Source organism: Poecile atricapillus, chromosome 3 (assembly GCF_030490865.1).
Source record: "Poecile atricapillus isolate bPoeAtr1 chromosome 3, bPoeAtr1.hap1, whole genome shotgun sequence".
Lineage (NCBI taxonomy): Eukaryota > Metazoa > Chordata > Aves > Passeriformes > Paridae > Poecile > Poecile atricapillus.
In genome coordinates, this window is record NC_081251.1 from 82,036,663 (window position 1) to 82,060,720 (window position 24,058).

A 24,058-nucleotide genomic window follows, 5' to 3' on the forward strand; every position below is an offset into this window, starting at 1 on the left:
GGACCCTCTTTATCTTGAGGATCCAGCAACACTGCCTGATTTCCTTACTGATGTTGGCACACTTCCCAGGCAAAAATTCTGTTTCTTAGCAGGAACTCGTTCAGAACTAAATTCCAAATGAACATGAAGTCTCTCCTTGCGCTCCACTGATTTACCCTTTTCCTCAGCAGGGACGCTTCTTAGTCAAGATTGTATTACAGGGATACGAAAATGGGAACATACCTAAGACACAGAAGAAGCAAGATAAAATAAGAACTGGCCTAGCCACAGTTCAGGATCTCCTAACCTAGAAATGATCTCCACTTCTAGCACTTTTTACTTTCTGCCATTGTGGGGTTTTTTCAACAGTGAACTGTCTCCAGAACCAATGAAAGTTGAAATATTAACCTGAATTTCAGACATTCTCTAATTCCTAATCTGGGAAACCTGAAACACTACTTTGTGTTACACAGGAAAAGACCCACAGAAGTATCTTGCGATACTGCAACACTCATAATCTCTAATTGGTTTTGTCTGAACAAGTTCAAGTCACTCTGTTGCCATCTTTTCCTTACATCCTTTTGGTCATGCAGCCAGTGGAAATGAAAGGGAAAGGTAGTGTTATGCCAAATTCTGTGTCAGGCTGTAAACCTTTTATGTATCCAGTACTTTCCAGAGTATTGTTTATACTTTGTTATACTTAATTTGTTATACAAATTTGTACATGTGGGTTAATCTGCAGGCTGAGTACCTCACTAGACACCAAGATATGTGCCCAGAATATTCCAGGTTCCCAGATTCCCAGAATCCAGTACATACACATAAAGCAGAGGATAGAAAGGAGCCCAAAATATTCACATATCCAAAGACTACTGACTTCAGGTCAGTTATTTTGCATTTCTTTGTTTTGCCTCACAGATTTAGAATGTAGAAATAATTCAAACTATTAAGCCAAACTGAAGAGTGGGATTTGGAGGCAACCTTACCATCTCATTTACTCTGTGCTCCAGTCACAGTACTAAATTAGCTCTTTCTCTTCTGGCCCTGCTTTCTGAAGTTCACACACATACAAACTTGAGTAAATCACCCAGGATATATCATGCATTTAAGGAAAAATACTCATAGAACAGACACTTCCAAAGCTCTTGAAAATTTTCTTTTTTTCCCCACCCCAGTTCAAAAGACATAGTTGAAAATTACACTTTGAGCATTAACAGACTCAGGTGATTTTATTTTTTTTTAACTTTTCTTTTTTTCCACACTAAGATATGCCTGGCAAGCACAATTCACAGAAATCTGCCTCTTTACTGTCACCATCTCTCTTAGTAGATGCCGCTTCTGTACTTAAAGGGGAGGATACTTGATTCCTAAATTCTCTTTCTTTTTTGTGAGTACCCACGTAGCATATCCATGAGGTTTAAGATCGGTTAATAGGAGATATTCTGAGAAATTCTTTTATAGAATTGTTGGCCATACATCACTACCTGGATAAGCAACAAAAAGACAAAGCATGAAACAACACAACCTTTCATGCCTCAATAAAAACCTTCTAAGTGCACATGGAACAAGACAGATGTCCTTCCCAAGGCTCCATTTTTTCCTTCTGTCTCATAAATGCAAAGCAACCATTAACCTCCTCTTTCATGGCTTTCTGACACTGTACAGCAAGAGCTGGAGATAAATCATGATTTAAATTCCGTACTTCATAGGGAAAAGATGGCACTGCAGTTAAACCACAGGTTTAGCCAGGCTAGATTCTCTTCCCATTCCAATTTAGAGTCTCACTGTGCATAAGATTTGTCATCATGCAGTATGAGGCTAATTATATTTACATAAGGGCATTTTATAGCCAAGCTCATTAATGTTTCTAAAACTCCTAACTGACGACTCCCAACTGAACAACAAATGAAAGTTTGCATTTATGAAAGACGTGAAATATCCGTTGCTTCGGAGGCAGTGAAGCATTGAGGAACATCCCCACAATCTAGCTAACATCAGTAACTGACAAATGAAGTGGATGCACAGAAATGTGTGAAATGAAACCATATGTGAAGCTAAATTAAAAATATAAATCTGTGTTCAAGTTCACTATAAAGCAATTCTCAGTGTCCAGAATTCCTAACCTCAGGAGAGAAGCTCACAGGCAAGAAGAAACTGAAGGTAGAAAGCTCTCTTTCATAAATACACATACACTCATGAATTACTTCTTTGGCAATCCACTCTTTATTCAAAGCAGCACTGAATTTTCTGCCCAATAAATAGAGTGAATTATTTCCTGAGTTATTTTGGACAATAGATGTGTACATTAACCAATAAAAAGGTTCTTCCTAAATTTATCTTTTAAAGATGAGTTGAGGGAAGCACTAAAGAATATGTCACTCAAAGCTTTGCATACCAAAAACATAATAAATTAAGATAAATGTGTTTATAATACAAGCTTAACAACTTAATACAAAGTTTTCCATTACACACAGTCAGGTATTCTGGCTGTTCTACAACATTAATCTTTTACCTTCCAACCAACTCCTTTTGGCCCATCAGTTTCTTCTCAGTCATAACGAGATAAAGTTATTCTTCCCGTTTGGCTCAAGGAGGCTGGTTTCTGGTGTATGGAAGTGATGAAACAAGCAGTGAGAGGTACAACTCCCAGTACATCCTGCATGTGGTCTTTCTTCTGACACATGCACGGAAAACTAAATCTTTCCTGAGAACTAAGCAGCCCTGCTTTTCCTAGGCTTGATCTACTAATTCTTAAACATTGAGGCAAGACTCTAATTTACAAACTAATTTTGAAAACTGAAAGAATTTTTCTGCTTCCTTTAGTGCATAAGAGTTTGTTGTCTGATGCGATAGTGCAGTAGACTGCAGAATGAGATAAAAGCCTGAAGTTTTTCCTGTCAGCCACCAGCTTCCCAGCCACTGAAACTGTCAGTGGAATTACACCAACTTGCCTATAGGAAGCAGCATCAGAAAACAAACAGAGCAGGAGCTGACATTTCTTGTCAGCTTCTTCATTTCTTCTCCCTTCTTCAGAAGGGAGGTTAATGAAGGAAATAGTGGAATTCTACCTCACCTGGAAAAGGCATTCCTCACCAAGGGAATTTATCAGTAAGTAGTAGGTCCTCTTCCCAAAAGTTAGCAATTTTCTCTGAGCCCTTCTGTTAATAATGACTTCATCCTTTTTGCCTAACATGGAACTACTGCATTAAGTTCTGTGCAGTAACAAAAAATTGCAGCATAAATTTATGTTTGGTACCATTAAAAGGACAAGATAACAGCTGGGGTTTGTTGTACTCAGTATGAAAAAAAAAAAAAAAAAAGACAAATGTGGGTAATTTTACATTTATTATATTTCATTTTCATAATTTTACCATGTTGTGGGAGATGTTAGCATGTGAAAACAGGAAAGACAAACAATAATGGGTCAGTTTCAAATATTCTTCTTAAATAAAACTTCAGTGTTTTGAGGTAAATCTGGTAGACTGTTTATTGAACTACCATTATACAGAAGTTAGAATTTAAGTGCAGAGGGGTAGAGAAAAAGAGAAATCTTGTGCTGCCCACACAACTATCAATTTATTAACATATCCTTCACAGAGCAAAAAGGAACAATTACACCATTCAATCAGAGCAACTTGAAAGTGGTGGTGATTTCCAAAGTCATTCATCTTTTAATACACCACAGAGTGGTGCATCTCCCACAAATCACTTACTACAACAGAAGACACATTTAAAGAATTATTCAGGACAAAGTTCACCTTTAGAATAAAAAAAATTATTCAGAATCAGTAAGCAAGCTCCTGTAGCTAAGGGCACTGACATAATCCTATAGCACTCTGCTATTTGATTATGACCTTTTTCTCTCCCACTAAAGTACTGAGCTTCTCTATAGCCAGAGACCACTGCAACTACTGATACAGATGCTGCCTGAACAAGAGCAAGACAGCATATCCTGATAGCCCTTCCCTTGTCAAAAGAATGTGTTCTGTGAGAAAGAGGCTGAAAAAGGACACTCATAATGTCTGCTGTATTCGAACTCTTGCTTGGATGTAGATGTACTGAAGCTGCTTAGCAAAAGGCAACGTGCTGCTCATTGTGAATACTGAAACTCTAGGGAGTTTGGGCACGCTTTGCTTCTACTTTATGCAAACTTGTGCACAAAATCTGATATAATGATCTAGCAGAAGGTGCTACTGTATCAGCACAGATTGTGTGCAAACACAAAACAAGGTACCTTAGAAAGAGTGAGGTTTTTCAAAGGTGGAATCACTGGCATGGCAAGAATGCTGATTATGCTTTGTATTTAATCAGAGTCAAGATTTAGCATAAACTACTTCTATTTAAACATAAATTAGTTACTATGACAGCATGTAGAGTTTAATTGCAACCTTCCTGCTGTCCAAAAGAAAGATGGCCTTTGACTGCTGCAGCCACCTCCCATGTCCCTCCACAAAGCAGATAACAATGATGATGATAATTATCATCATCACTATTATTATTAACACAGATCCAGTGCACTCTTCAGCACAGATGAAATCCAAGTTTTTGCAGGCATGGGCACATCTTCCCATCAAAGCTGCTGTTATATTTAGTTCCATGTCACACTCAAGGGCTCATTAAATGAAACATTTTACCATAAACCACTGAAGGTCTCAAGATTAGCTACTTAGAGGCTCATCAGACATCCAAATAATGGTGGATTCCTTTTCCATAAGACATTTTCCTCAAATTCTTCTACCTAAGAGACCTGCCTTACAAAACAGGGATTTTTTCCAGCTGGATCCCTCTAACAGGCCTGGTGGGAATTATCCAAGAGTACTGTTCAAGTGGATGGCTGATGTCATCATAAGATGTCTCATGAGAGTCTTGGAAATCCAGTGAGGTCCTGATTGACTCAAAGCTTGCAAACACTCCCAATTTTCAAGAAGGGTAAGAGGAATGACAAGCCTGTCAGTCTCACTTCAGTGCCTGGTAAAATCATGAGGAAGATTGTACTGGGAGTTATTGCAAAACACCTGAAGGACAATACAGTCATTGGTCCCAGCCAGCATGGCTCTGTGAGGGGAATGTCCTGCTTGTCAAACCAGACTTTCTCTTATGACAAGGTAACACACCTAGTTAATCAAGAGAAGTCTGTTGATGTAATCTTTTTGGATTTCAGTAAAGCTTTGGATACTTTCTCTCACAGTATCTTTCTGGACAAAATGTCCAGCACACAGCTGGATAAATACATCATGGGATGGGTGAGCAACTGGCTCATGGGTTGGGTGCAAAGGGTTATAGCGAATGGGGTGACATCAGACTGGGGACCTGTCACTAGAGGGGTCCCCAGAAACTTGGTTCATAAATAACCTGGACACAGGGCTCAAAGGAATACTAAGTAAGTTTGCTGATAATACTAAACTGGGAGGAGCTGTTGACTCCCTTAAAGTAAGAGAGGCCCTGCAGAGACACCTTAACAGACTTAGAGGCTTGTGCAATCATCAACCATATGAAGTTCAACAAGGGCAACTACCAGTTTCTGCACCTAGGACAGGGTAACCGCAGATGAACAGACAGACTGGGGAAAGAGATGATGGAAAGCAGGGCTGTGAAAAGGGTTCTGGGTGTCCTGACCAATGTCAGGCTGAATATGAGTCAGCAGTGTCCTGGCAGCCAGGAGGGTCAACCATGTCCTGGGGGGCATCAGGCACAGCATCACCAGCCAAGCGAGGGAGGTGATTGTCCCTCTCTACTCTGTGCTGGTGCAGCCTCACTTCAAGTCCTGTGCACAGTTTTGGGTGCCACAATATGAGATATAAAGCTGTTAGAGAGTGCAAAGAAGGGCTACAAAGAAGGTAAAGGATCTTCAGAGAGGCAGACTCCACAATTTCACTGGGAAGCCTATTCCAGTGCTCTGCCATCCTCAACATGAAGTAGCTCTTCCTTATGTTGAGGTGGAATTTGTTGTGTTTTAGTTTATGGCCATGGCTCCTCCTCCTCTCACTGGACACCACTGAAAAGAATCTGGTACCACCCTCTTGGCAGCCATCTTCAAGATATTTATGTGCATTAATGAGATCCCCTCTCCAACTTTTCTTCTCCAGACTGAACAGGCCCAGCTCTCACAGTCTCCTCATAAGAGGTGCTCCAGACCCCACATTGTCCTTGTGGCTTCTCTTGGACCCTCTCCAGTAGCTCCTTGTCTTTCTTGAACTGAGAAGCCCAGAACTGGACACAGTAATCCAGAGGTGGCTGCACCAGGGCTGAATAGAGTGGCAGGATCATCTCCCTCCATCTGCTGGCCACACTGCTCCTGATGCATGCCAGGACACCCTTGGCCCTCCTGGCCATAAGGGCACTGCTAGCCCATGGACAACTTGTCACCCAGCGGTACCCCCAGTCCTTCTCCGCAGAGCTGCTCTCCAGTGGGTCAGTCCCCAGGCTGTGCAGGCACTTGGGCTCATTCCTCCCCAGGTGCAGGACCCTGCACTTGCTCTTGTTGGACCTCACCAGGTTTCTCTCTGGCCAATTCTCCAGCCTACTGAGCTCCTGCTGAGTGGCAGCAGAGCCTCCAGGTGTATCGGCCACTCCCCCAGTTTAGTGCCATCAGCAAACCGGCTGTGGGTGCCTCCTATGCCACTGATAAACAAGCTGAATCAGAATGGACCCAGTACTGATCCCTGGGGAATGACAGTGACTCCAGGCCTCCAACTGCGTTCTACTCCACTGAGCACAACACTCTGAGCTCTGCCATTCAGCCAGTTCCCAGTCCAGCTCACTGTCCACTCATCTAACACACATTTCCTGGCTTACCTACAAGAATGTTATGGGAGATAGTGTCAAAAGCCTTGCTGAAGTCAGAGCAGACAACATACACTTCTTTCATTGACCCATCCTGTATCTACACCATAGTACTGTATATGCATCAGAAGAAATCAGTACAGTCTGAAACAGTACTGATCAAGCCACCTTCTTGCTCCCTCACTTTATTTTAATATATTTATTAAGCAGAAAATAAACAAAGAAAAACAGTATTAGAGATGGGGAAATTTCATTACCTGAAGCATTCAGGACAGCAAATATCTACCTCAAGTGAACTCAATCCCTGTACAGAAGTAGATTCTAGTCTGCAGTACTCCTTTAGTCAGAGTGACACAGCATACAAATTTCATTTATTAGCTACTTCTAAATTATTAAACTATTTTCTGAAAGGTAAGGCCTCTACCTTGTTACAAAACCACAACAGCTATCAGAACTACCTTTTTCAATACCCTCAAAGTTTTCTCATATCCATTCAGCATTATGCCAGCTTTTTCTACTCCTCTCCAAGCTACAGCCTGGATAGCCATCCTGGAGGCTATGCAGGCCCTCCCTGACCCAGAGGGTCCTCAGTGAAGCAGACTTGCCAAAGGCAGACTCCTGCTGGGCTGTGAGCCATCCCTTTTGAGTAAAGCACCATCAGCCAGGCCCACATACGCCTCTCATTCATGAAGTTCCACCAGCCAAGCCTCTGCTGACAGAACAGCAAGGTAAGGTTTCCCAGTTAGCATATTCCCATACCAACTCTGCAAATGAAAAAAAGGAACATCAGCTAGCAAAGAGAGGTTCTGTTCTCAATTTTGTGCCTAAACATTTTAGCAATGCAAAACAAGGTACTGCGCAACAATACAATTAAACTGCTTCCTTTCTTGTCAAGAAGACAGCAATCACACAGCAATCTGTTGGCAAGATGAGGCTGCCTATAGCTTTCAGAAGTTTTGTTTTTTTAAATCTACTTTTATGAATTTGTTAATTCTCTTAAGTCACCTGTATATCTTGCTGCATTATAAAGCTGTGCAGCTGGAAATTAATTGGATCTCTTTCCACTGTGACTTACTGCCTATCAGATTAGCAACGTTTTACAGGATAAAATGCCTTCCTTTTGTGTGACTCAGTTAAAGTTGATTTCATACATCAAGGTTCAGCACTCTCACTGTAACCCTTTGTTGCATTGGCTACCTTTTGAGTCCTCAGCAGCCAAGCCAGTTGTGCTAAAATAAGTAGTGCAGCCGTCAAAAGAGGAGTATGTCTGACTCCTGCCTGTACACGTGGGGCAGCAGTTAAATGAAGTGACTGCATTCTTGAAGCTGAGGCACAGCTCTACTTCACTGTGTGCAGAAGTAATGCATTTGTTATGAAAACAAGCTCTCATTTCTCTGATCAGTTACCAACTGCCTGCAATGTCAAGACATCATAAGAAGTTTAAATCTTACTGTAGCTGTTTTCTTACCACAAACAACTATCTGTGAGACACTGACCTTTCACCTGTCAGTTGACAAGAACAGCTCTAGAAGCTACTGGAGTGTGACAGCATATGGATTTAACTTAAATGGTATTATTGACCCAGAAAGGAAGTTCTTTCTGTAGCCAGCAAAAGAGTAAGGAATAAAAACCACAATAAGTTTATTCACACATAGGTGGAATCATTAGTCTTTATTTAAGTGAAGACATATGGCTAAATTCTACCATGAAAATACAAGGAGAGAAAACTACTCTATTTACAGTATGAAAAAAAACCAAACCTGACAGGCTTAGAGATTCCTGCAATGATTACTGCATAAGAATGTGGCATAATGCAAATTCAGTCCACACATAATCACCTCAAGGTCAGACCTTTTTGGGGGCTAAGATCAGTACACATCTGACAGGTCTCTTACCAACCTGTTCATGGAAAGGTGCATGAGTTTGACCCCCAGGGATCTGGAAAGTGTCTATTTAAAAACTAGTACCATTCCAGTGGCTTCCCCATTGGAAAGAAATCACGAGTATAAGCTGTTTTATAAATTGCTGACACAGGTTTAATCATATTGGCACTGGCAGATACCACAACAATGCAGATCACCCTTTTCTGTCCCTGCTATAAACAGTCCCTTGAAGATGCTCCTTCCTTCATTGCACCAACATGAAGATGGGGAAACAGCTTATAAGTTATCAGTGCTCATGGGAGCAGCCATGAAAGTGTCTCATTTCCAGGGGAGTCTTTAGCTTCTTTTGCTGAAGAAAAAACCCCTGATTGTTCTGCAGAAGTTATGCATCAGCAGGAGTGACCTCTATAAATTTAACAATGTTGGTCTTTCTAATCAGTGTCACAATACACGAACACATCTTTCTTTCATGTTAATAATAAAAAAATCCTGCTAGGATTTTTAAAGTATTTTCTTACAGCAACAATTATAACTTTTAACAGGAATACATTAAAAAAATTCAAAAGGATCCTAAATAGCCTTCAAATGAAACCAGTAACCAGACAGAAACGGTTGCTTTCTGCTCTGAAGGTGAATGCCTTAAGCCATATATTTGGTTGCCCTATTACCTCACTTTGCATAGCTACAGCTGTAATTAGCAGTCATAAAAATCACCCAGCTGTAAGCATTTGACTTGGAGGCCACTTCCTGGGGTGAATTCCATAAGCTGACAAGGTGGCCAGTTATGCTATGCTGTCTTCTGTTTGCTCTAGATTTATTGCCCTCTCAGCTAATGAAAGGGGGGAAAAAAAGAGAAGCACATCCTCAACTGGACATCAGATTAAGTTTAGTTGGTGCACACTGTAAATCATTAGTAAGTAAGGGCCTCTCTGTGTTCTGGTTCCCTTTCAGTGGCACAAATGGACAACTTGTGATCATCAGGACACACGCTTGGCATGGCACTCTACTCTACATGGAATGGGATGGATTTTTCATACACAGCACTGAACAGCCTCAGCTTTTTACATAGGCTCCTAGACTACTTCTATTTTCCAAGCTAATCATGTTTTTGTCTTCTCTCATTTGCTGCAACTTCTATCATGTTTTGCATTCAAATTGTTTGTTTCAGCTTAGATTTGCAAGTCTTTAAAGGATCCAAGCTAAAGCACAGTTTTCCAGGCTCTAACTCAACACTACAATATCCAAAGCTGACCTAGCATTTAATTCAAGTGCACACAATGATGTCTCCCCAGTTTATAAATTTGCATTTTGGTTTGCAGGAACCATCATAATCTGTCTTCACTATGACAGCTTTACAGTACAAAGATGACATTCACACGTGTCCCCTTAGGGCCTTTGTATACTAAGAGCTTTAAACATGCTAACTGTCCATTCTCAGCTTTAATTTTGTGCACATTCACTTGCAGACTGAGTAATTAATACCAATCCTCATTTCCACTGACCAACTAAATGCGGTCACATGGATATTTGGCTCACATCACAGATTTTAAATGACTCCTTTTAAGAAAATGTTGAGACCATAACTCCTTTACTTTTCTCAGATGGGATTAAAAAAAAATCAGTGATCAATTTGGAAGATATAGACTACAGACATGCATATTCCCAAAACTGCACCATTCTGAAAAACTAATTAGAGAGAGGAAAGGGCACAGGCTTTACTCTGGGTGTGCTCTACTGATGTTCCTGAAAAGGCAGGAGAGAGAACAATTGAATATCCTTTCAGCACTATGCAGCACTAACAAATGGCAATCATTTCTCAAGAGGTGATATTCTTTCAAATTCCACCAGTATAACATATCATGGCAATTTTGAGTGGACAAATAACAACCTGATTCTTCAGGAATTATTTTCCACTAAAAGAGAATTCAGATCAAACCAGGGATAGACACCATATGGCTTTAATGATTTATTAATCATTAAATTGTATATGAATTGTAGTCTAGTAGAAGTGCTGTAAAAGAAAAATACAAGACAGTCATATGCAAGGTCTTATGCATCTTGCTACCTAATGCATTTAACTCTAGAATGCAGTACACACACTAAATACTACCAGTTCTTTACTCATAGCTACACTGTGTGTATACTTGCACAGCAAAACTTGTTCACAATACAACACATGCTCTTCCAGTTTTTGCTATAAATGACTGCCCGTCTCTGAACTACATTAATCTCAGGTAGATTCATGCTTTGTAAATTGTCTAAGGCTCTTGTCATTTTTTTAATTTTTTGTATCATTGTAGGCTTATTATTTTCTAATTTTTACTAGTAGAATTTGCTCATTTTTTATTACTGTCTGAAAGTACAACTACATTCATTTTTTTCTTTTCAAAGTCAGCCTAAATGAAATGTCACTGTTGTACTTATTATTCTTTTTATCTTTTTTTTTTTAAGCACTCTGACAATGAATATAAACTTTCTTCTACACAGGACACAAACAACAACAAAAATTCATTGCCCCAAGAACTTTGCACAAGAAACTAAACAGACAAAATGCACTTCACTATTGTTTAAAAATAAACAGTGATTAAAATTAGTGCAGGAACTAATTGGTTAATATTTTTACAAGCAAACTGAAGGATTATACTAACTGGCCCCTTGGGGATAAAACAGATTTACAGTAGATTTAATTAAATGTATTTAATATTATTCAAATATAACAACAAAAAATTAGCACACCGTCTGAAATTATGCCTGAACTCTAGTAACTATTCTGAACTGTAATAAACACCTCATTGTTATCTTCAGTTTTAATTTTGGCTTACTGCACAGAGAATTCTTCTTTGCACGTGAACTGTTTTGAATGTTTCCCCTTCAACTTATTTAGTGGATTGCAATGTAAAATTTTCATAAGTTACTTTTAAACTAGTTTTTGAAAGGAACTCTTTATTCTAGTTTAATTACTTTTTTAATAGAGCATCATAGACTGATTTGCTGCTCCATGGTAAAATGTCAAAAGAAGGATCACTGACCACAGCTCAGTGCAAATACAGTGCTGTAATCTGTACAACTGAAGTAACAGGTCCCACTGTCTCTTCACAAGGTTTACTACAGGCGCTTCGTAAGTCATCCGGCATAGACATTTACTCTAGGACAAAGGGAGCACAAGATGGGCATGAACCAGCTCCAAAATGTAGAGCAGTACTACACATGCAGGATAACAAAGAACCAAGCCTTCTAGCACTAATGCTTGCTGATGCTTACTGCAGTATCCCCTATGGACAGTGGTGCTCATTCACACAGGGTTCAGTGTTATCCACCATGAGCAGATGATCATAAAACACCCAACAAAAAAAAATACTGTTTCTAACTAATCTTTTCCATTTTCCAGAAGAAAAGCATTACTGTAAGGTACCCTAGGAAAAAAGCAAAGCACTGTAGGAGAATGACGAGATTTTAATATTTCCTGGAATTACTTTTATATCAGAAATCAAGGCACAGTAAACAAGAAAAACATATCCCAGGTTCAGGAGCTTCTTGAAAAAATATGTTTCAATGATGCTAAAATCTAAAAACTTCAGAGGTCAATTTAGAACTTCTGCAGTCTTTTTCTTTCCCAAGGGCATGCTTTCAAGTGAATCCCACTAAAGGCAAGTCCTTATTTGCAAGTTTCTTTTCTTCTCAGAGAGCACAGTAGCAGCTTGTTGTAAAAGGCAGAGTGTATGAACTCTGTGCAGTTGATAAAAATTTCAGCTCAAGCTGTATTTGAAGATAAAAAAACAATCAACCAGCAAGATATTTTTAGTCAGTCCCTTCTGTTACCAATGTTTTTTCAAATTGTTTTGAGCCCTTATGATTTCTGTTTCATAATCCACTCTGATATTGATTCTTTCAGGCAGGCACAGAAAAATCTAACCTCGACACACAAAATGACAAGATGGCCCTTTTTGTCCTGAATGTAACAAGAGAAAAGGTTATTCTCTCATCTCTTCACAGACTGCATAGCAGCCACCTAAGGCATATATTCTTCAACTTTCCTGTACATCCACTTCCTAACACATAACAATAAAATTGTTTTCCTCCCTCCACATATTTTTTATCATTTTAGAGATACGAACTTTAAAATCTGCAAAATATTACAGTTACCAATTCAACTAGGTTTACATTATACATTTCCCAGTAAAATTTCATTTTTCCCCACTCCACACCCATGTAATGTTTAAAAAGTCTTGGGAGCAAATTCTCTAATGGCATAAGCACAAACTCTTGCTGTAGTAGAGTTGTGGGTACTGATAGGTGCCTTGGCTTTCTGTGGTAGCATCTAAAGATTCTTCAAGAAATTGTGCAGATGCATTTCTACTCAATGTATTCAAACTGGGTAAAAGAATACTAGCAGCCATGGCATTACCAAAGAATTTTTTTTATCATGAATCGTATAAAATTTTCCAGCAGATAGAATGGGATACTGAGGAATAAAAAGTTGTTTTGCAGTATTTCTGTTAAGCATTTTTAACTTATAAGTACACTCCCACTCTCTCGTGCTCAAAAGGAAACCAAACCATAATAATCCTCCACTGCCACACTTGAAAACACCTTCCCCAGAGAACAGAGGAGGACTAAGGTGCTTTATTATTCATATTCACTGAATCATAAAATGCCTAGAGGCCACAGAAGTAATGGCCCATTGCACTGCTGCCAACTGTGCCTGCTTCAGAGACAAAGCATTGAGATGGCAGGGAGAAGTAGCAAATATTCATAATATGTGATTAAGGTGATTGAGCAGTGAATGGAAAAGGAAGCAGAGAAATCCACATCACTGAGATTGGAAAAATCTCATAATCTGCACATTCATAACACCCCTATCACGAGCCCCTTTCCAGCAATCTTGAACTAAATCAGGTCTGGTGTCTGCATTTCATCTACTTTTACATAAACAGGAATAAATCTTGATAAGTTGGGCTGTGACAGTGTTTAAAAGGATCTTGACAAAGGTTCTGAAGTGCAAGACAACAGTCAGGAGATCATAAGCACCACTACTAAATCCTGGCTGCAAATGGCATATCCCAGCATTTAGGATTACAGAGGCAAAGACCCTTGTGACAACTGACTAAGGATGGGAAACAATGAAAAGCCAGTAACATGAGAACAAGATTTTTCCCTCCAAAGCACTTAGCTGCAAGAAAACAACTTGATCCTTCATTCAGCATTTACATCTAAAAGCAAAATAAAATAGATAAGCTTTAGGACACCCTCTGATGCTCTTGTAATTTGTCAAATAAGCATAGTGGCCAGGTACCTTTTGCTGCGTTGTTCTTGTAAGTCACTTGAATAGTATCTTGTTATATTATTTACTGGGCATGACAAACAATATTATTTTTGTTTACATTACTTCAAAGCAAAAAAAAATTAGAAATCTCGACAAGCTTGCAAACAATGCCTCAGTTAAACCCATCTAGCATTGCAAGACTCTTCAAAAATTACTTTCACAGAAACTGGTCCAAATGCAGACAAAGCTTTCTGAGTGCATTTTCCCTTTCAGTCCTGTCTCTGATCACTGCCCTGATGTATCAGTATCGTACAATCACATCCTCTTCTGCCTCCCACACACTGGCAACAAACTTCACACGATGTCTTCAGGGATCAGAGAGACTGATCAACTAAGCATTGATAGTATCTCATTACTATACATTTTCTTGTGATGCACTCTGTATAATTTCTTTAATAGCACTTGAACTAATTTTCCATTTTCTATGTTGCACTGCAATAACTGAGAAAATATACAAGAATAATGCAAAGAGATGTCTGTGCTTATGACTTGTGTTTAAATCCAGCTACACTGCCTAGCTCCAGCAGCCTGAAACCTTTCAGGAACAAAAGCAATAATAAACCATATCTGTGATCTATCTTTCACAGGAAAGAGCATATCACTATATGCTTTTTAAAAAGTGGGGTTTTTACAAAATGAGGCCTAAACTCTGTTTTTATTAATAGCCATGATGTAAAGAAATAGCAGGATTCATATGGTAGGTATTTTGTAATTATCCACTGACACTGAGCATGCAGCCACAGTGAAATCAGGGAAGCAGAAGTGATTTCATCAAGCAAAGCTCCAACTTTTAATTCTTTTTCTGCCTTTCCCACTAGCCAAAATCCTTTACATAAATTTAGGCAGCTGTTTAATATACTCAGATACAGGCAACTTTCCCAAGTTAAAAAAGTATCAATTTAAAGTAAAGCTTGACAGATGCATGTATTTGATTCAAAGAGCTCTCACAATAAACATTTCACTTGCACACCAATGCACACAGTTGTGACCTTGCACTGATGGCACTTTAGCCACTTGACACTGACATCTACCAGTCAGACCTAAGACTTTTCTGGCGTATAGAACACAAGCCCTCAGATACCTGAATGACAGATGTGATGATAACTTCAGTGCTCTCATACAAGGAGGAGCTATGGATTCTTCTGCTGAGGTTTGCTAGCAACATTAGCACCAACCAACCTCTTGGAAGACAAAAGCTCATTACCATTCCTTTAACCTTTGGAGCTGTTCTGATTCTGCTTGAGAGGTTACGTGGAAGTGAAAGTGAAGTGCAATTTCATTTCTTCTTCAGTTTGCAGATTAAAAAGATGTTTTCATTAACTGAGAGAAGCTTTTCCTCACCCTTGTACAGATGCAATTTTTCCTTTTTTTCCATAAGACACATCTTGACACATTCAAAGTTCAAAAGAAGCTGGACAATCAGGTTTCTGCTTTCATTTGTCAAGAGCAGTTCCAACAGACTCTTCAGAGCAGGGTGACACTAGAATAGTATGGAAAAAAATCTTTGCCATTCACCAACCCAAAAGGGAAGTGGAGGCCCCTCTGATTGCAAGATGCCATATATGCTCCCATCACCACAGCTGCTCTCACACTCTGGCTGATCAGATCTTAACAGAGCTGATGTTGCTCTCACTCTTCTCTGTATTACACCAATGTAGCCCATGTCAGCTGCAAAGCCATTATCGTGGAGTGAGACAGAAGAGGGTCTGGTCCCAAATGTATTCTATCTGACAACACCCATCTCTCAAGTCCTGAAGGCCCTGGAATGTAAGGGAGAACCAACCACTTTAATTCAAATCTACTGAATTAAGAGAGCTGGCCCAATAAAGAAGTTGATGCTCCCTCTCTGATGCGATTTCAGAAGCACTTTAGAAAAAAGAAAAAAATGGTTTTACATGATAGCTCTGTGGAATCACATTTCAGAGTTACACAAGTCTCTAGCCATGCATTCCTTACTTCCCATAAGCACAGCATAGTATCAAAGAAAAAGGTTTTGTAAGTTTATTTTTTGCATAGTAACATACTTCTTCATATTTTAAGTCTAAAATACTTTTCTAAGAAGTGGAAGAACAGAATTCTAAAAAAGCACAAAAATACGATGTTTCTAAATCTAATCTCAATCCTATGTCCCATTAATGTAAAGCAATATGAGAAGCAAATATCTTAGTCAATGAGACAGTCAATTGATTAGTGTCTTTTTTGAATGATATCTCTTAGGAATTTAATGGGAAGCTCCTAAAAAACTACTTTCCAATTCCTTTGTCATCCTCTCCTGATCTCAACTAGAATGTGTTGCCTTTGGTTTAGTATATTTCTTTTTCCTCTCTCTTTGTAACAGATGTTGAACAATTAGTAAAATACAGCAGTATCACCTACAAGACTGAATCTTTATGCAAAAGTAAAGACCATCATGTTGCTCAGATGAATGATTCAACCTAAGAGAACTCAGAATCTTAATAAAAAGATCATTATATGTTTAAAAAGTTATAGTGCCAGCAAGATTCAGTGGTAGTTTCAGAAATTCTCACCCTTACCTGTATATTGGATGTACTGAAAGAAGCATGTACCTTCTCCACAGAATATAAGACATCAAATTCTTTATTCTATATAGCAATTTATATCCCACTTTTTTCATCCTAATATCATAAAGAGGACTTTTTCATTGTCCACATACACACATAATCCTTTTATAAATTTTACTAAGACTTTGGCCTCAATCTTTTTTCTAGTAAGTTCCAAAAAAACAGTACATCACATAAAAAGTGTATTTCCTCTTAGTTCCAAATTGCCTGTACTAGCTCTCTATGTTCTCAAACTATGAAATAAAGCAGGAGTGACCATTTTTCTCTCTAGATCTCTGTTCTATGTTTATATCATAGGAAATTAAATGACAATTTTGTCTCAATGTCTGTTTGTCTTCCCCATTCTCTATCCCACCTCTACATCAGTTTTCTCACCGTTAAAACACCTCCTCTCAGTTTTTCAATTAATGCAAGCAATTAGTACAGCTATTATTTAAGAAATGAAACTAGTCTCACATGTGGACAAAATCCTTAAGCTACAAGCAGGGAAGGAAACCAAGACTCCAAATCCTCACTAATTGTGATCTTCTGGCTTTTGCTAATTTACAGGATTAACTCCCTCCTATAATAGTCCAGATTTCTTCCTCACATCACAATTGAGTCACGGGGTTTTCATATTCACAGGATAAGCCTATTTAGCTCTTTTCAGTCCATGGGATACCCTTTACCTCTTTCTTCCCTTGGTCACCCCAGTATCATGAAGGGGAAAAGTAATGACTCTAAGGTCATTAAGCCATGCATAAAAATGCCGTAAAAGATCAGATCATGCCAGAGTAATACCAAAAAAATAAACCTCTCCTACAGTTCACATAGACTCCAGTTTCCCCCCTTGATGATATTATAAAAGCAGTATACAACTGGGCTGCTAATTGAAGGGGTAGAGAGGAGGAATGAAATACAAATAGACAACTCCTGTAATATACAAATTGGATGATCAAACAATCATGGCAAAATGTCAACTGATGACATACACTGATTTTAGTGGGGTCATATCTAATTATTAGTGACTTGGTTTAAAAAGGCTTTTAGTCGGACAAAAGCTACTTCAGAGATAACAACTAATGCATGGGGGAAGAGGGCAACAGAGATAATCAAGCAAGGATATAATTTCAGTGCCAATGAATTTGTTTGACAATCTGTTTCTTGGCCCAGTCAAACAATCTTTATAAATAAAATTCTTGCACTTTCAGTGTATAGTCTGATTATGGAGTCACTTTGTTAAAAGTCCAGGTCACAGAATGAAAAAAAAAAAAACAGTGCAAGAATTTGCACACATCTGCTCAGCATCATCATTCATGAGCTCACAGTAATAAGAACAAAAATGTTTTTACTATATTCAGGGAGCCACCATGCTCAAATTTGGATCTCATATACAGTGACTCAACTGCTTTTGAAACATAAGCCATACAAAACATTCTGGACCAAAGCCTAACTGCACAAAGGCAAAATACCTCCAGCATTTGGTATCTCAGGAAATTGTGTGTGATTCCATAAGAATATAATAATAGAAAGGTCAGTATACAAATTTCTTTTTTTGTTGTTGCTAAGACGCTTTGATAAAATAGGTCTGGCTGTAGGAAGCATGGAGTAATTACAGAAGATACCTGTTAGTCTGAAAATGGAGCAAGTAACTTGATTTCTGTACCTTACTTTATATGCTTTAGAAGCTACTTAAATTACCCTGGCACCAGTGTAGCAATCACTAACATTTTATCTTCATCCTTCTGAAAACTAAGAAGCAATAGAAGCGGCAGTAAACAGAAGAGAAATAACCTATACAACAAAGACTTGGAAGAAAGCTTGGAATCAAAATCCTGGATGGCAATACCTCCCACACAGGCATTGACTTCCCATCTTGCACCCAACTCTAATCATTACCAGTTTCTTTATAAAAGCCTAGGCCTGAATGAACTGATGTGTTATATGACAGCCATGACCTAAGTAAACTCCAAACAAGCCACTCATCACAGCAAAGCTCCAGAACAAGCTGGTATATTCTCAGAAAACTGTTCTTCTAAACACACATTATACACAAAGAGGTAACAGAAAGCACATCTTGTAGGCTTTCATCAATTGTACACAAACACAGCCTTTTATAATTCTGAATAGGCTTGAGATCATTATGCCTGGGGCCAAGAGGCTCTCAGTAGTTTAAGAGCTAATTTTCCAAACTTTTGGTCAAAAGAGTCTTTTTAAGTGGAGGGGAGAAAGAAACACTTTTCCCATGAATATGTTCTGTTCACAATGCCCCTACTCAAATCCTTACATGCACTGTTTTGTTGCTTAGAAAAATCAAACTTCACAGACTGAAGGTCAGGAGCAGGAGGTGCTCACCCACATCAGCCTCCACGTTTTCTGTTACCCATCATTCCCTTTTATGGCCTAAATTGTTCCTGGAACTGTTGACCTTCCCCAGTTCTTGGGCTAATTCTAACCTTCTAGTCACTCAAACCTTCCAAACACACTGTGCTGAATTTCCTTTTGCTTGCCTTTTGAAATTATCTACTTCAAGACATGAAAGATCCTCGTGCAGATCCAAGAGGGTAACTGGAAGACCAAGGAAATGCCTACTGTTTTATGCTCTGGGGTTCCCACCCTGATGAAATTCACATTATGCTGTTGGTTTAAAGGCACACCAACACGAGAGCCAAGCAGGTAATTTAATATTTTAGTAAAAACTGGAGGGCTTTGACTCTAGAAAAAGTGCACCCAGCTTAATCCAGTCACTATTATCAACTCCTTTCGCTTTGAATGCAAACTCTGAATCAGTCTGAACTCCTAAGGACTCAAATCTTATTCTTTAATGTGGTGGTTTTGTTTTAGCTACTTTATCAGCTTGCAATAAGAAAGTAATAAAAGTGCTATGCATTACATTTCATATTGCATTCTCTATAAAAATGACATGAAGCAATAATTTCATAATGGAATTCACTCCTACATTACTGCCCCAGGCCCAGAGGGTTTTTTTCCCCTTTGGAAGTGTTCAGTAGTCGTTGGTAACTAACAAAAGTGTGCTTAACATTGTGGTATCCTATAATTCACACCAGCAGCTGCACAAATAATGACAGCCCTTCTCAGGAAAAACCTTCTAAGAGTTTTCTCTGAGCAGGGAAGGACTGAAATCCCTTTGAATGATAAGGAGATCTACCTAAGTCTTTTGAAGTGTCAAAACAGTCTGATCCATGGTGCACGCAAATGCTACCTGCTGATGAGCATGGAAAGAAAACTATTTTCAGACTGAATCAAATTTTACCAAATTTTGGCTTGTATTTTTCTACATGTATTAAAGAGAAAGGGATCAGTTTTATCCTGACCATTTCAGAATTCCTGTTTCCACAGAAGGGTTGTAATGCGCCATGCTCTTTGTTTAAGATCAATCAATTCAATTTCCCTGCCTCTGATTCCTGTTTTTTTAAAAGAACCTACCACCAAATTTGATTCAGCCCCCTTTGAGTCAGGCCTAGGGGACATCATTGATCTACAGAACCAGATTTTTGTTTCTGTTTCAAGGAGTGTCTAAATAGAGAATCACATAAAACAGGGACAGTGGGGACTGATGGGGTCATCTACACTGTCTCCTAATTTCCAGGTAGGATCAGTTTTGCCTAAAAAATTCTTACCAGCTATTCCTCTGATATTCTTAGGAGATTCAATTCACTAGTTCCATAATGAATCCGTGAAATTACAGCAACTTTTTACATCTGACATACACTGCCAGTCAAATCTGGTACACTTCCATTTTCCCAGATTTTAAACATATAATACATTACTAAACCTGGTAAAATTCCCATTTTTTTTACTTACTCCTCATTGGAAAGTGCTCTTTCTGTGAAACTAATTGAATAGTGGCATTTCATTTAAGACCTGTCCTAAACTACTGCAGCAGTTAAGCCTTACAATATCACAACACTCCCTTTTATATTCACTTATTTTTATCCTTTTTCTACTGGAACTGAAACAAGTGTACTAATTAACTGCCCACAACAATTTTAGGCCGTCTGGAAGGGAAGATGATAAAAAAGGAGTAACATCCTACAACTTACAACTGTAGGAATAATTTCTGGTGCTTAAAAGTGCAGTGAGTCAATTCTGAGCCACAGAATGTCACTTTCAAACTAATGTTTTCTCTTTTTTTGATGATACTTTAGGGAAGACATCACACTCAGTTTTCAAGGTATTCAACCATTTCTTTCGAGTTATCTAGACTGTCTAACAGAAGCTGATTTACAATGGGAGGTGTCTACCACAGGTGCCATTAAGTCTAGAGCCATGAGACTGACTTCTCCCTGGACATCTATTTAACAAGATTATGATGTGGAAGGGTACTACTCTTCTCTGTGTGAAGTGCAAGGCTTTTTATCCCAAGAAATCATTTTCTACTCCTCTTAGCTAAAGCACAATGAAGTATTTCTAATCTTTATTCTTAAGGTAAGGCAAGAAAACTTAATTAATATATATACATTCACAAGTAAGTAGGCTAGCACCACTTTTTTTTAATCACCTCCAAATCAAGAAGGGTTCTAATTAACATGAGACAACAGATCAATCTTCCTGTGCTCCTCCCCAGCAGTTTTGCAAATGTAAGTGCATAACAAAAATGTATTTACATGGGACAGAGATGTAAATGTTCTGAAAATGTGTAGCAAGTAAGATTGGTTTCTGCACACAAAACAGAAAAACAGAAGAGCTTGCATCTTACCAATATTTGAAATTACAAACGAATTACTCTTCAAAGTTTTTCTTCTTACTTGACTAATTCTCACCCTAACACAGATGCTAGGTAAAGAAACACTAAAATCCTTTCCGTGTGCTTAAAGACAAAAGCTGTTGGTTTTATTTCTCAGCTGGAGAATTAAATGGCAACTTGAGTACAGTGAGAATTTTAACATTTGTGAGGAGAATCTTAAAGAAAAAGATGAAATTTACAATCAACATATTCTAACACAGACCAGCATTGATAGGCTCATTTGGGATTTTTCTTTTTTGTCCATAATTTTCTGTTTATATTGCTGTTAGTTTGGGCTTTTCATTGGGTTTTGTGTTGGCTTTGAGGTTCTTTTGGTTGAGGGGTGTCTTGAGAGCAGGCAATCTTTTCTATTTCAAAGTTATTGAAAGTCGAGGGTAGGGAAGAGTCCTGAATTTAACTGGAGCCAAACTAAAGAATCAGTCTAGACAATTCTGAATATCAGATCCTTCTTAGTGAATATTTTTAAGACAAAATTAATCATCAAGGGAATCCAAACATTATAAAAAGTAACCAAAACCTACAGCTTCAAAGAACATGAACCTAAAAGATTGTGAATGCAATAAAATGGAACTAATTTTCCCAATACAAATAACAGTTATTCAGATTTGTTAAGGTGCATTCTTTAGGTTTTTTTTTCTTACCTGAAACATAGATCACATTTTTTTTCTTAGATCAAAACTATGATCACATACTGACCTACCCAAATACAATTCAAGTTCACTAGAGCATGAATCCACAGAAACATAAAGTCACATATTTTCCAGATAAAATAATTGTACTTCATTTCTGGTTTTACCTAGTTCACTTTGACAATATCTTAATGTTTATGAATAACATTGCGGTTTTTTTCCAGCTGTAATATCAGTCATACTAATAAAAGTTAAATATTAATTTAGGGATCTATCTTGCAATATGTTCATAATTTAATAGAACAACTAATTTCCAAAGTTGTTCATGTGCCAAAGGAAGCCATCAGGGACATTTGTGAGAACATGTGAAGAACAGGCTTACATCCCAATCTGCAAATGCCTGAGTACTCTAAAAATCCCACCAGCTGCAGTTAAGTGTGTCAGAGAGCATACCTCCTGTCACACAAAAAAGCTTCTTCTGTGCCCTCTGGTGTGGGTTCTACAGGTACTTACAGGTGTGGTGTACTAGAAAACAACAAACCAAAGAAGAGGAAAAGAACATGTTGAAAAATACATGAAAATCTCCCAGAACTGCTAGGACCTGGAGATTACTGGACCTATTGAACCCACTGGCATCAAGAATGTAGGCAGCTTAAAACATGTCAAAGAAGTTAGTGCCTCCTATATGTACTCAAATGATCATACACACAGAGGATGGAATAAAAGATCATCCAGATTCTTCCTTAATACCAGCTCAGAAATCACTAGTACACTAGTGCCACTCTGCACTTGTGGCTCCCAGCTGTTTCTCCATCTGAGTATTCTGAGGGAAAGTGAGTGAGGACTGTGTGGGCAATAATTGAAAATACTGTATGATTAGTTGTCTGCCATTAAAAACAAGAGCTCAGTTCTGCTATTAGTAACAACTGAATTAATAGAAGGTATTCCCATCAATAGTGCTTTTGATCTGTGTCTCCCCCAACTCAATCCCCTATCAGGGAGACAGTGATTTACAGCACTCCTTATTCTAGTGCTCACTTGCACAGGCAGCTCAACCCCTACCCCACAGGAGCAAACAGTGTTAGTATGCCCATGCCAGCTTCAGTGGAAAGGAAACAAGTACATTCTGTTATTTGAAAACACTTACTTGGTAGGGATAGAGAGTGACTCCATTTGTTCTTGACAAAGACCAGGTGCCGTCAAGGTACTGGTGGGCCTGGATAGCCACAGAGTTGAGAACATTACCATTGCTGGGGCTGGTGGCCATTTGAAAGCTGACCTTGGTTTGGTGTCCAGGAGAGCCATTTTTTTTCTCCACCCCATTTCCAATTCCTAGACTGTTGGGCTTTCCACTGTGTTTGTTGGCAACAAAGCCTGTATAATTAGATGGAGCATAAGGAGCAGGCACGTATGCCCAGTCCCTGGGCTGCAGGCTGCCCATGTGCCTGGGACTCACCAACGTGGGGACATTGGAGAGAGGTGGGGGAGAGCCTGGTGAGGCATCGTAATGTTCTGAGTTGGCAGCTTGCTCCAAGGTTAGCACCATCTGAATGGCCTCCTGCTTCAGCTGGTTCAGGTGTGTGGCACAAACATCACATCTGCTGTCCTTCTCATTCCACGCCTTACGAATGGTATTGGGAACTTGGAGCTTCTCGTGAATCACCGAAGAGAAACCTGGGTCCTAAAAATCAAACAGAGAAGGGTAAGAGGGGGAAAGAAATGTTTAACCATAGTCACCACAGTGAAACATTATTACTGCATTTCAAAAGCAAATTTATGAGATAAGCTTAGAATGCAAACAAAGGCCATTAGATATAGTCAACACACACCAGCAGCAGAGCTGAACAAAACTGAGAAACTAGATTGTGTTGGAAAGGAAAAATTATTTTACTGATAAGTGGCAAATATTATAATTCCACTGCAAGCTTCAATGCATGGCAGAGAAAAGGAATTAACCTGCTTCACACCACTGCACCTAATTTCTGGCTTGAATGAAATCTGCTCTTAGTTATACAGGTGAGATTAAGAGCAACTTCACTATAGCCAGTGGACTTGTAGCAAGATTCACAAATCCATCTATTCACCAACATCAGCTTTTGGTATTCAGAAAACCCAGGAAATGCTCTGCAACT

General features: G+C 38.8%; 1 protein-coding gene across 1 annotated transcript in view; it reads right to left on the reverse strand.

The window, feature by feature from the left end:
* The window catches only part of KIF26B (kinesin family member 26B), a 276,267-nt gene that overhangs the window by 165,373 nt on the left and 86,836 nt on the right, over positions 1-24,058 (reverse strand). Inside the window, exon 3 of the mRNA XM_058836915.1 lies at positions 23,074-23,607. Within this exon, the coding sequence (XP_058692898.1) occupies positions 23,074-23,607 (534 nt within the window). The remainder of the gene's footprint in view (positions 1-23,073; positions 23,608-24,058) is intronic.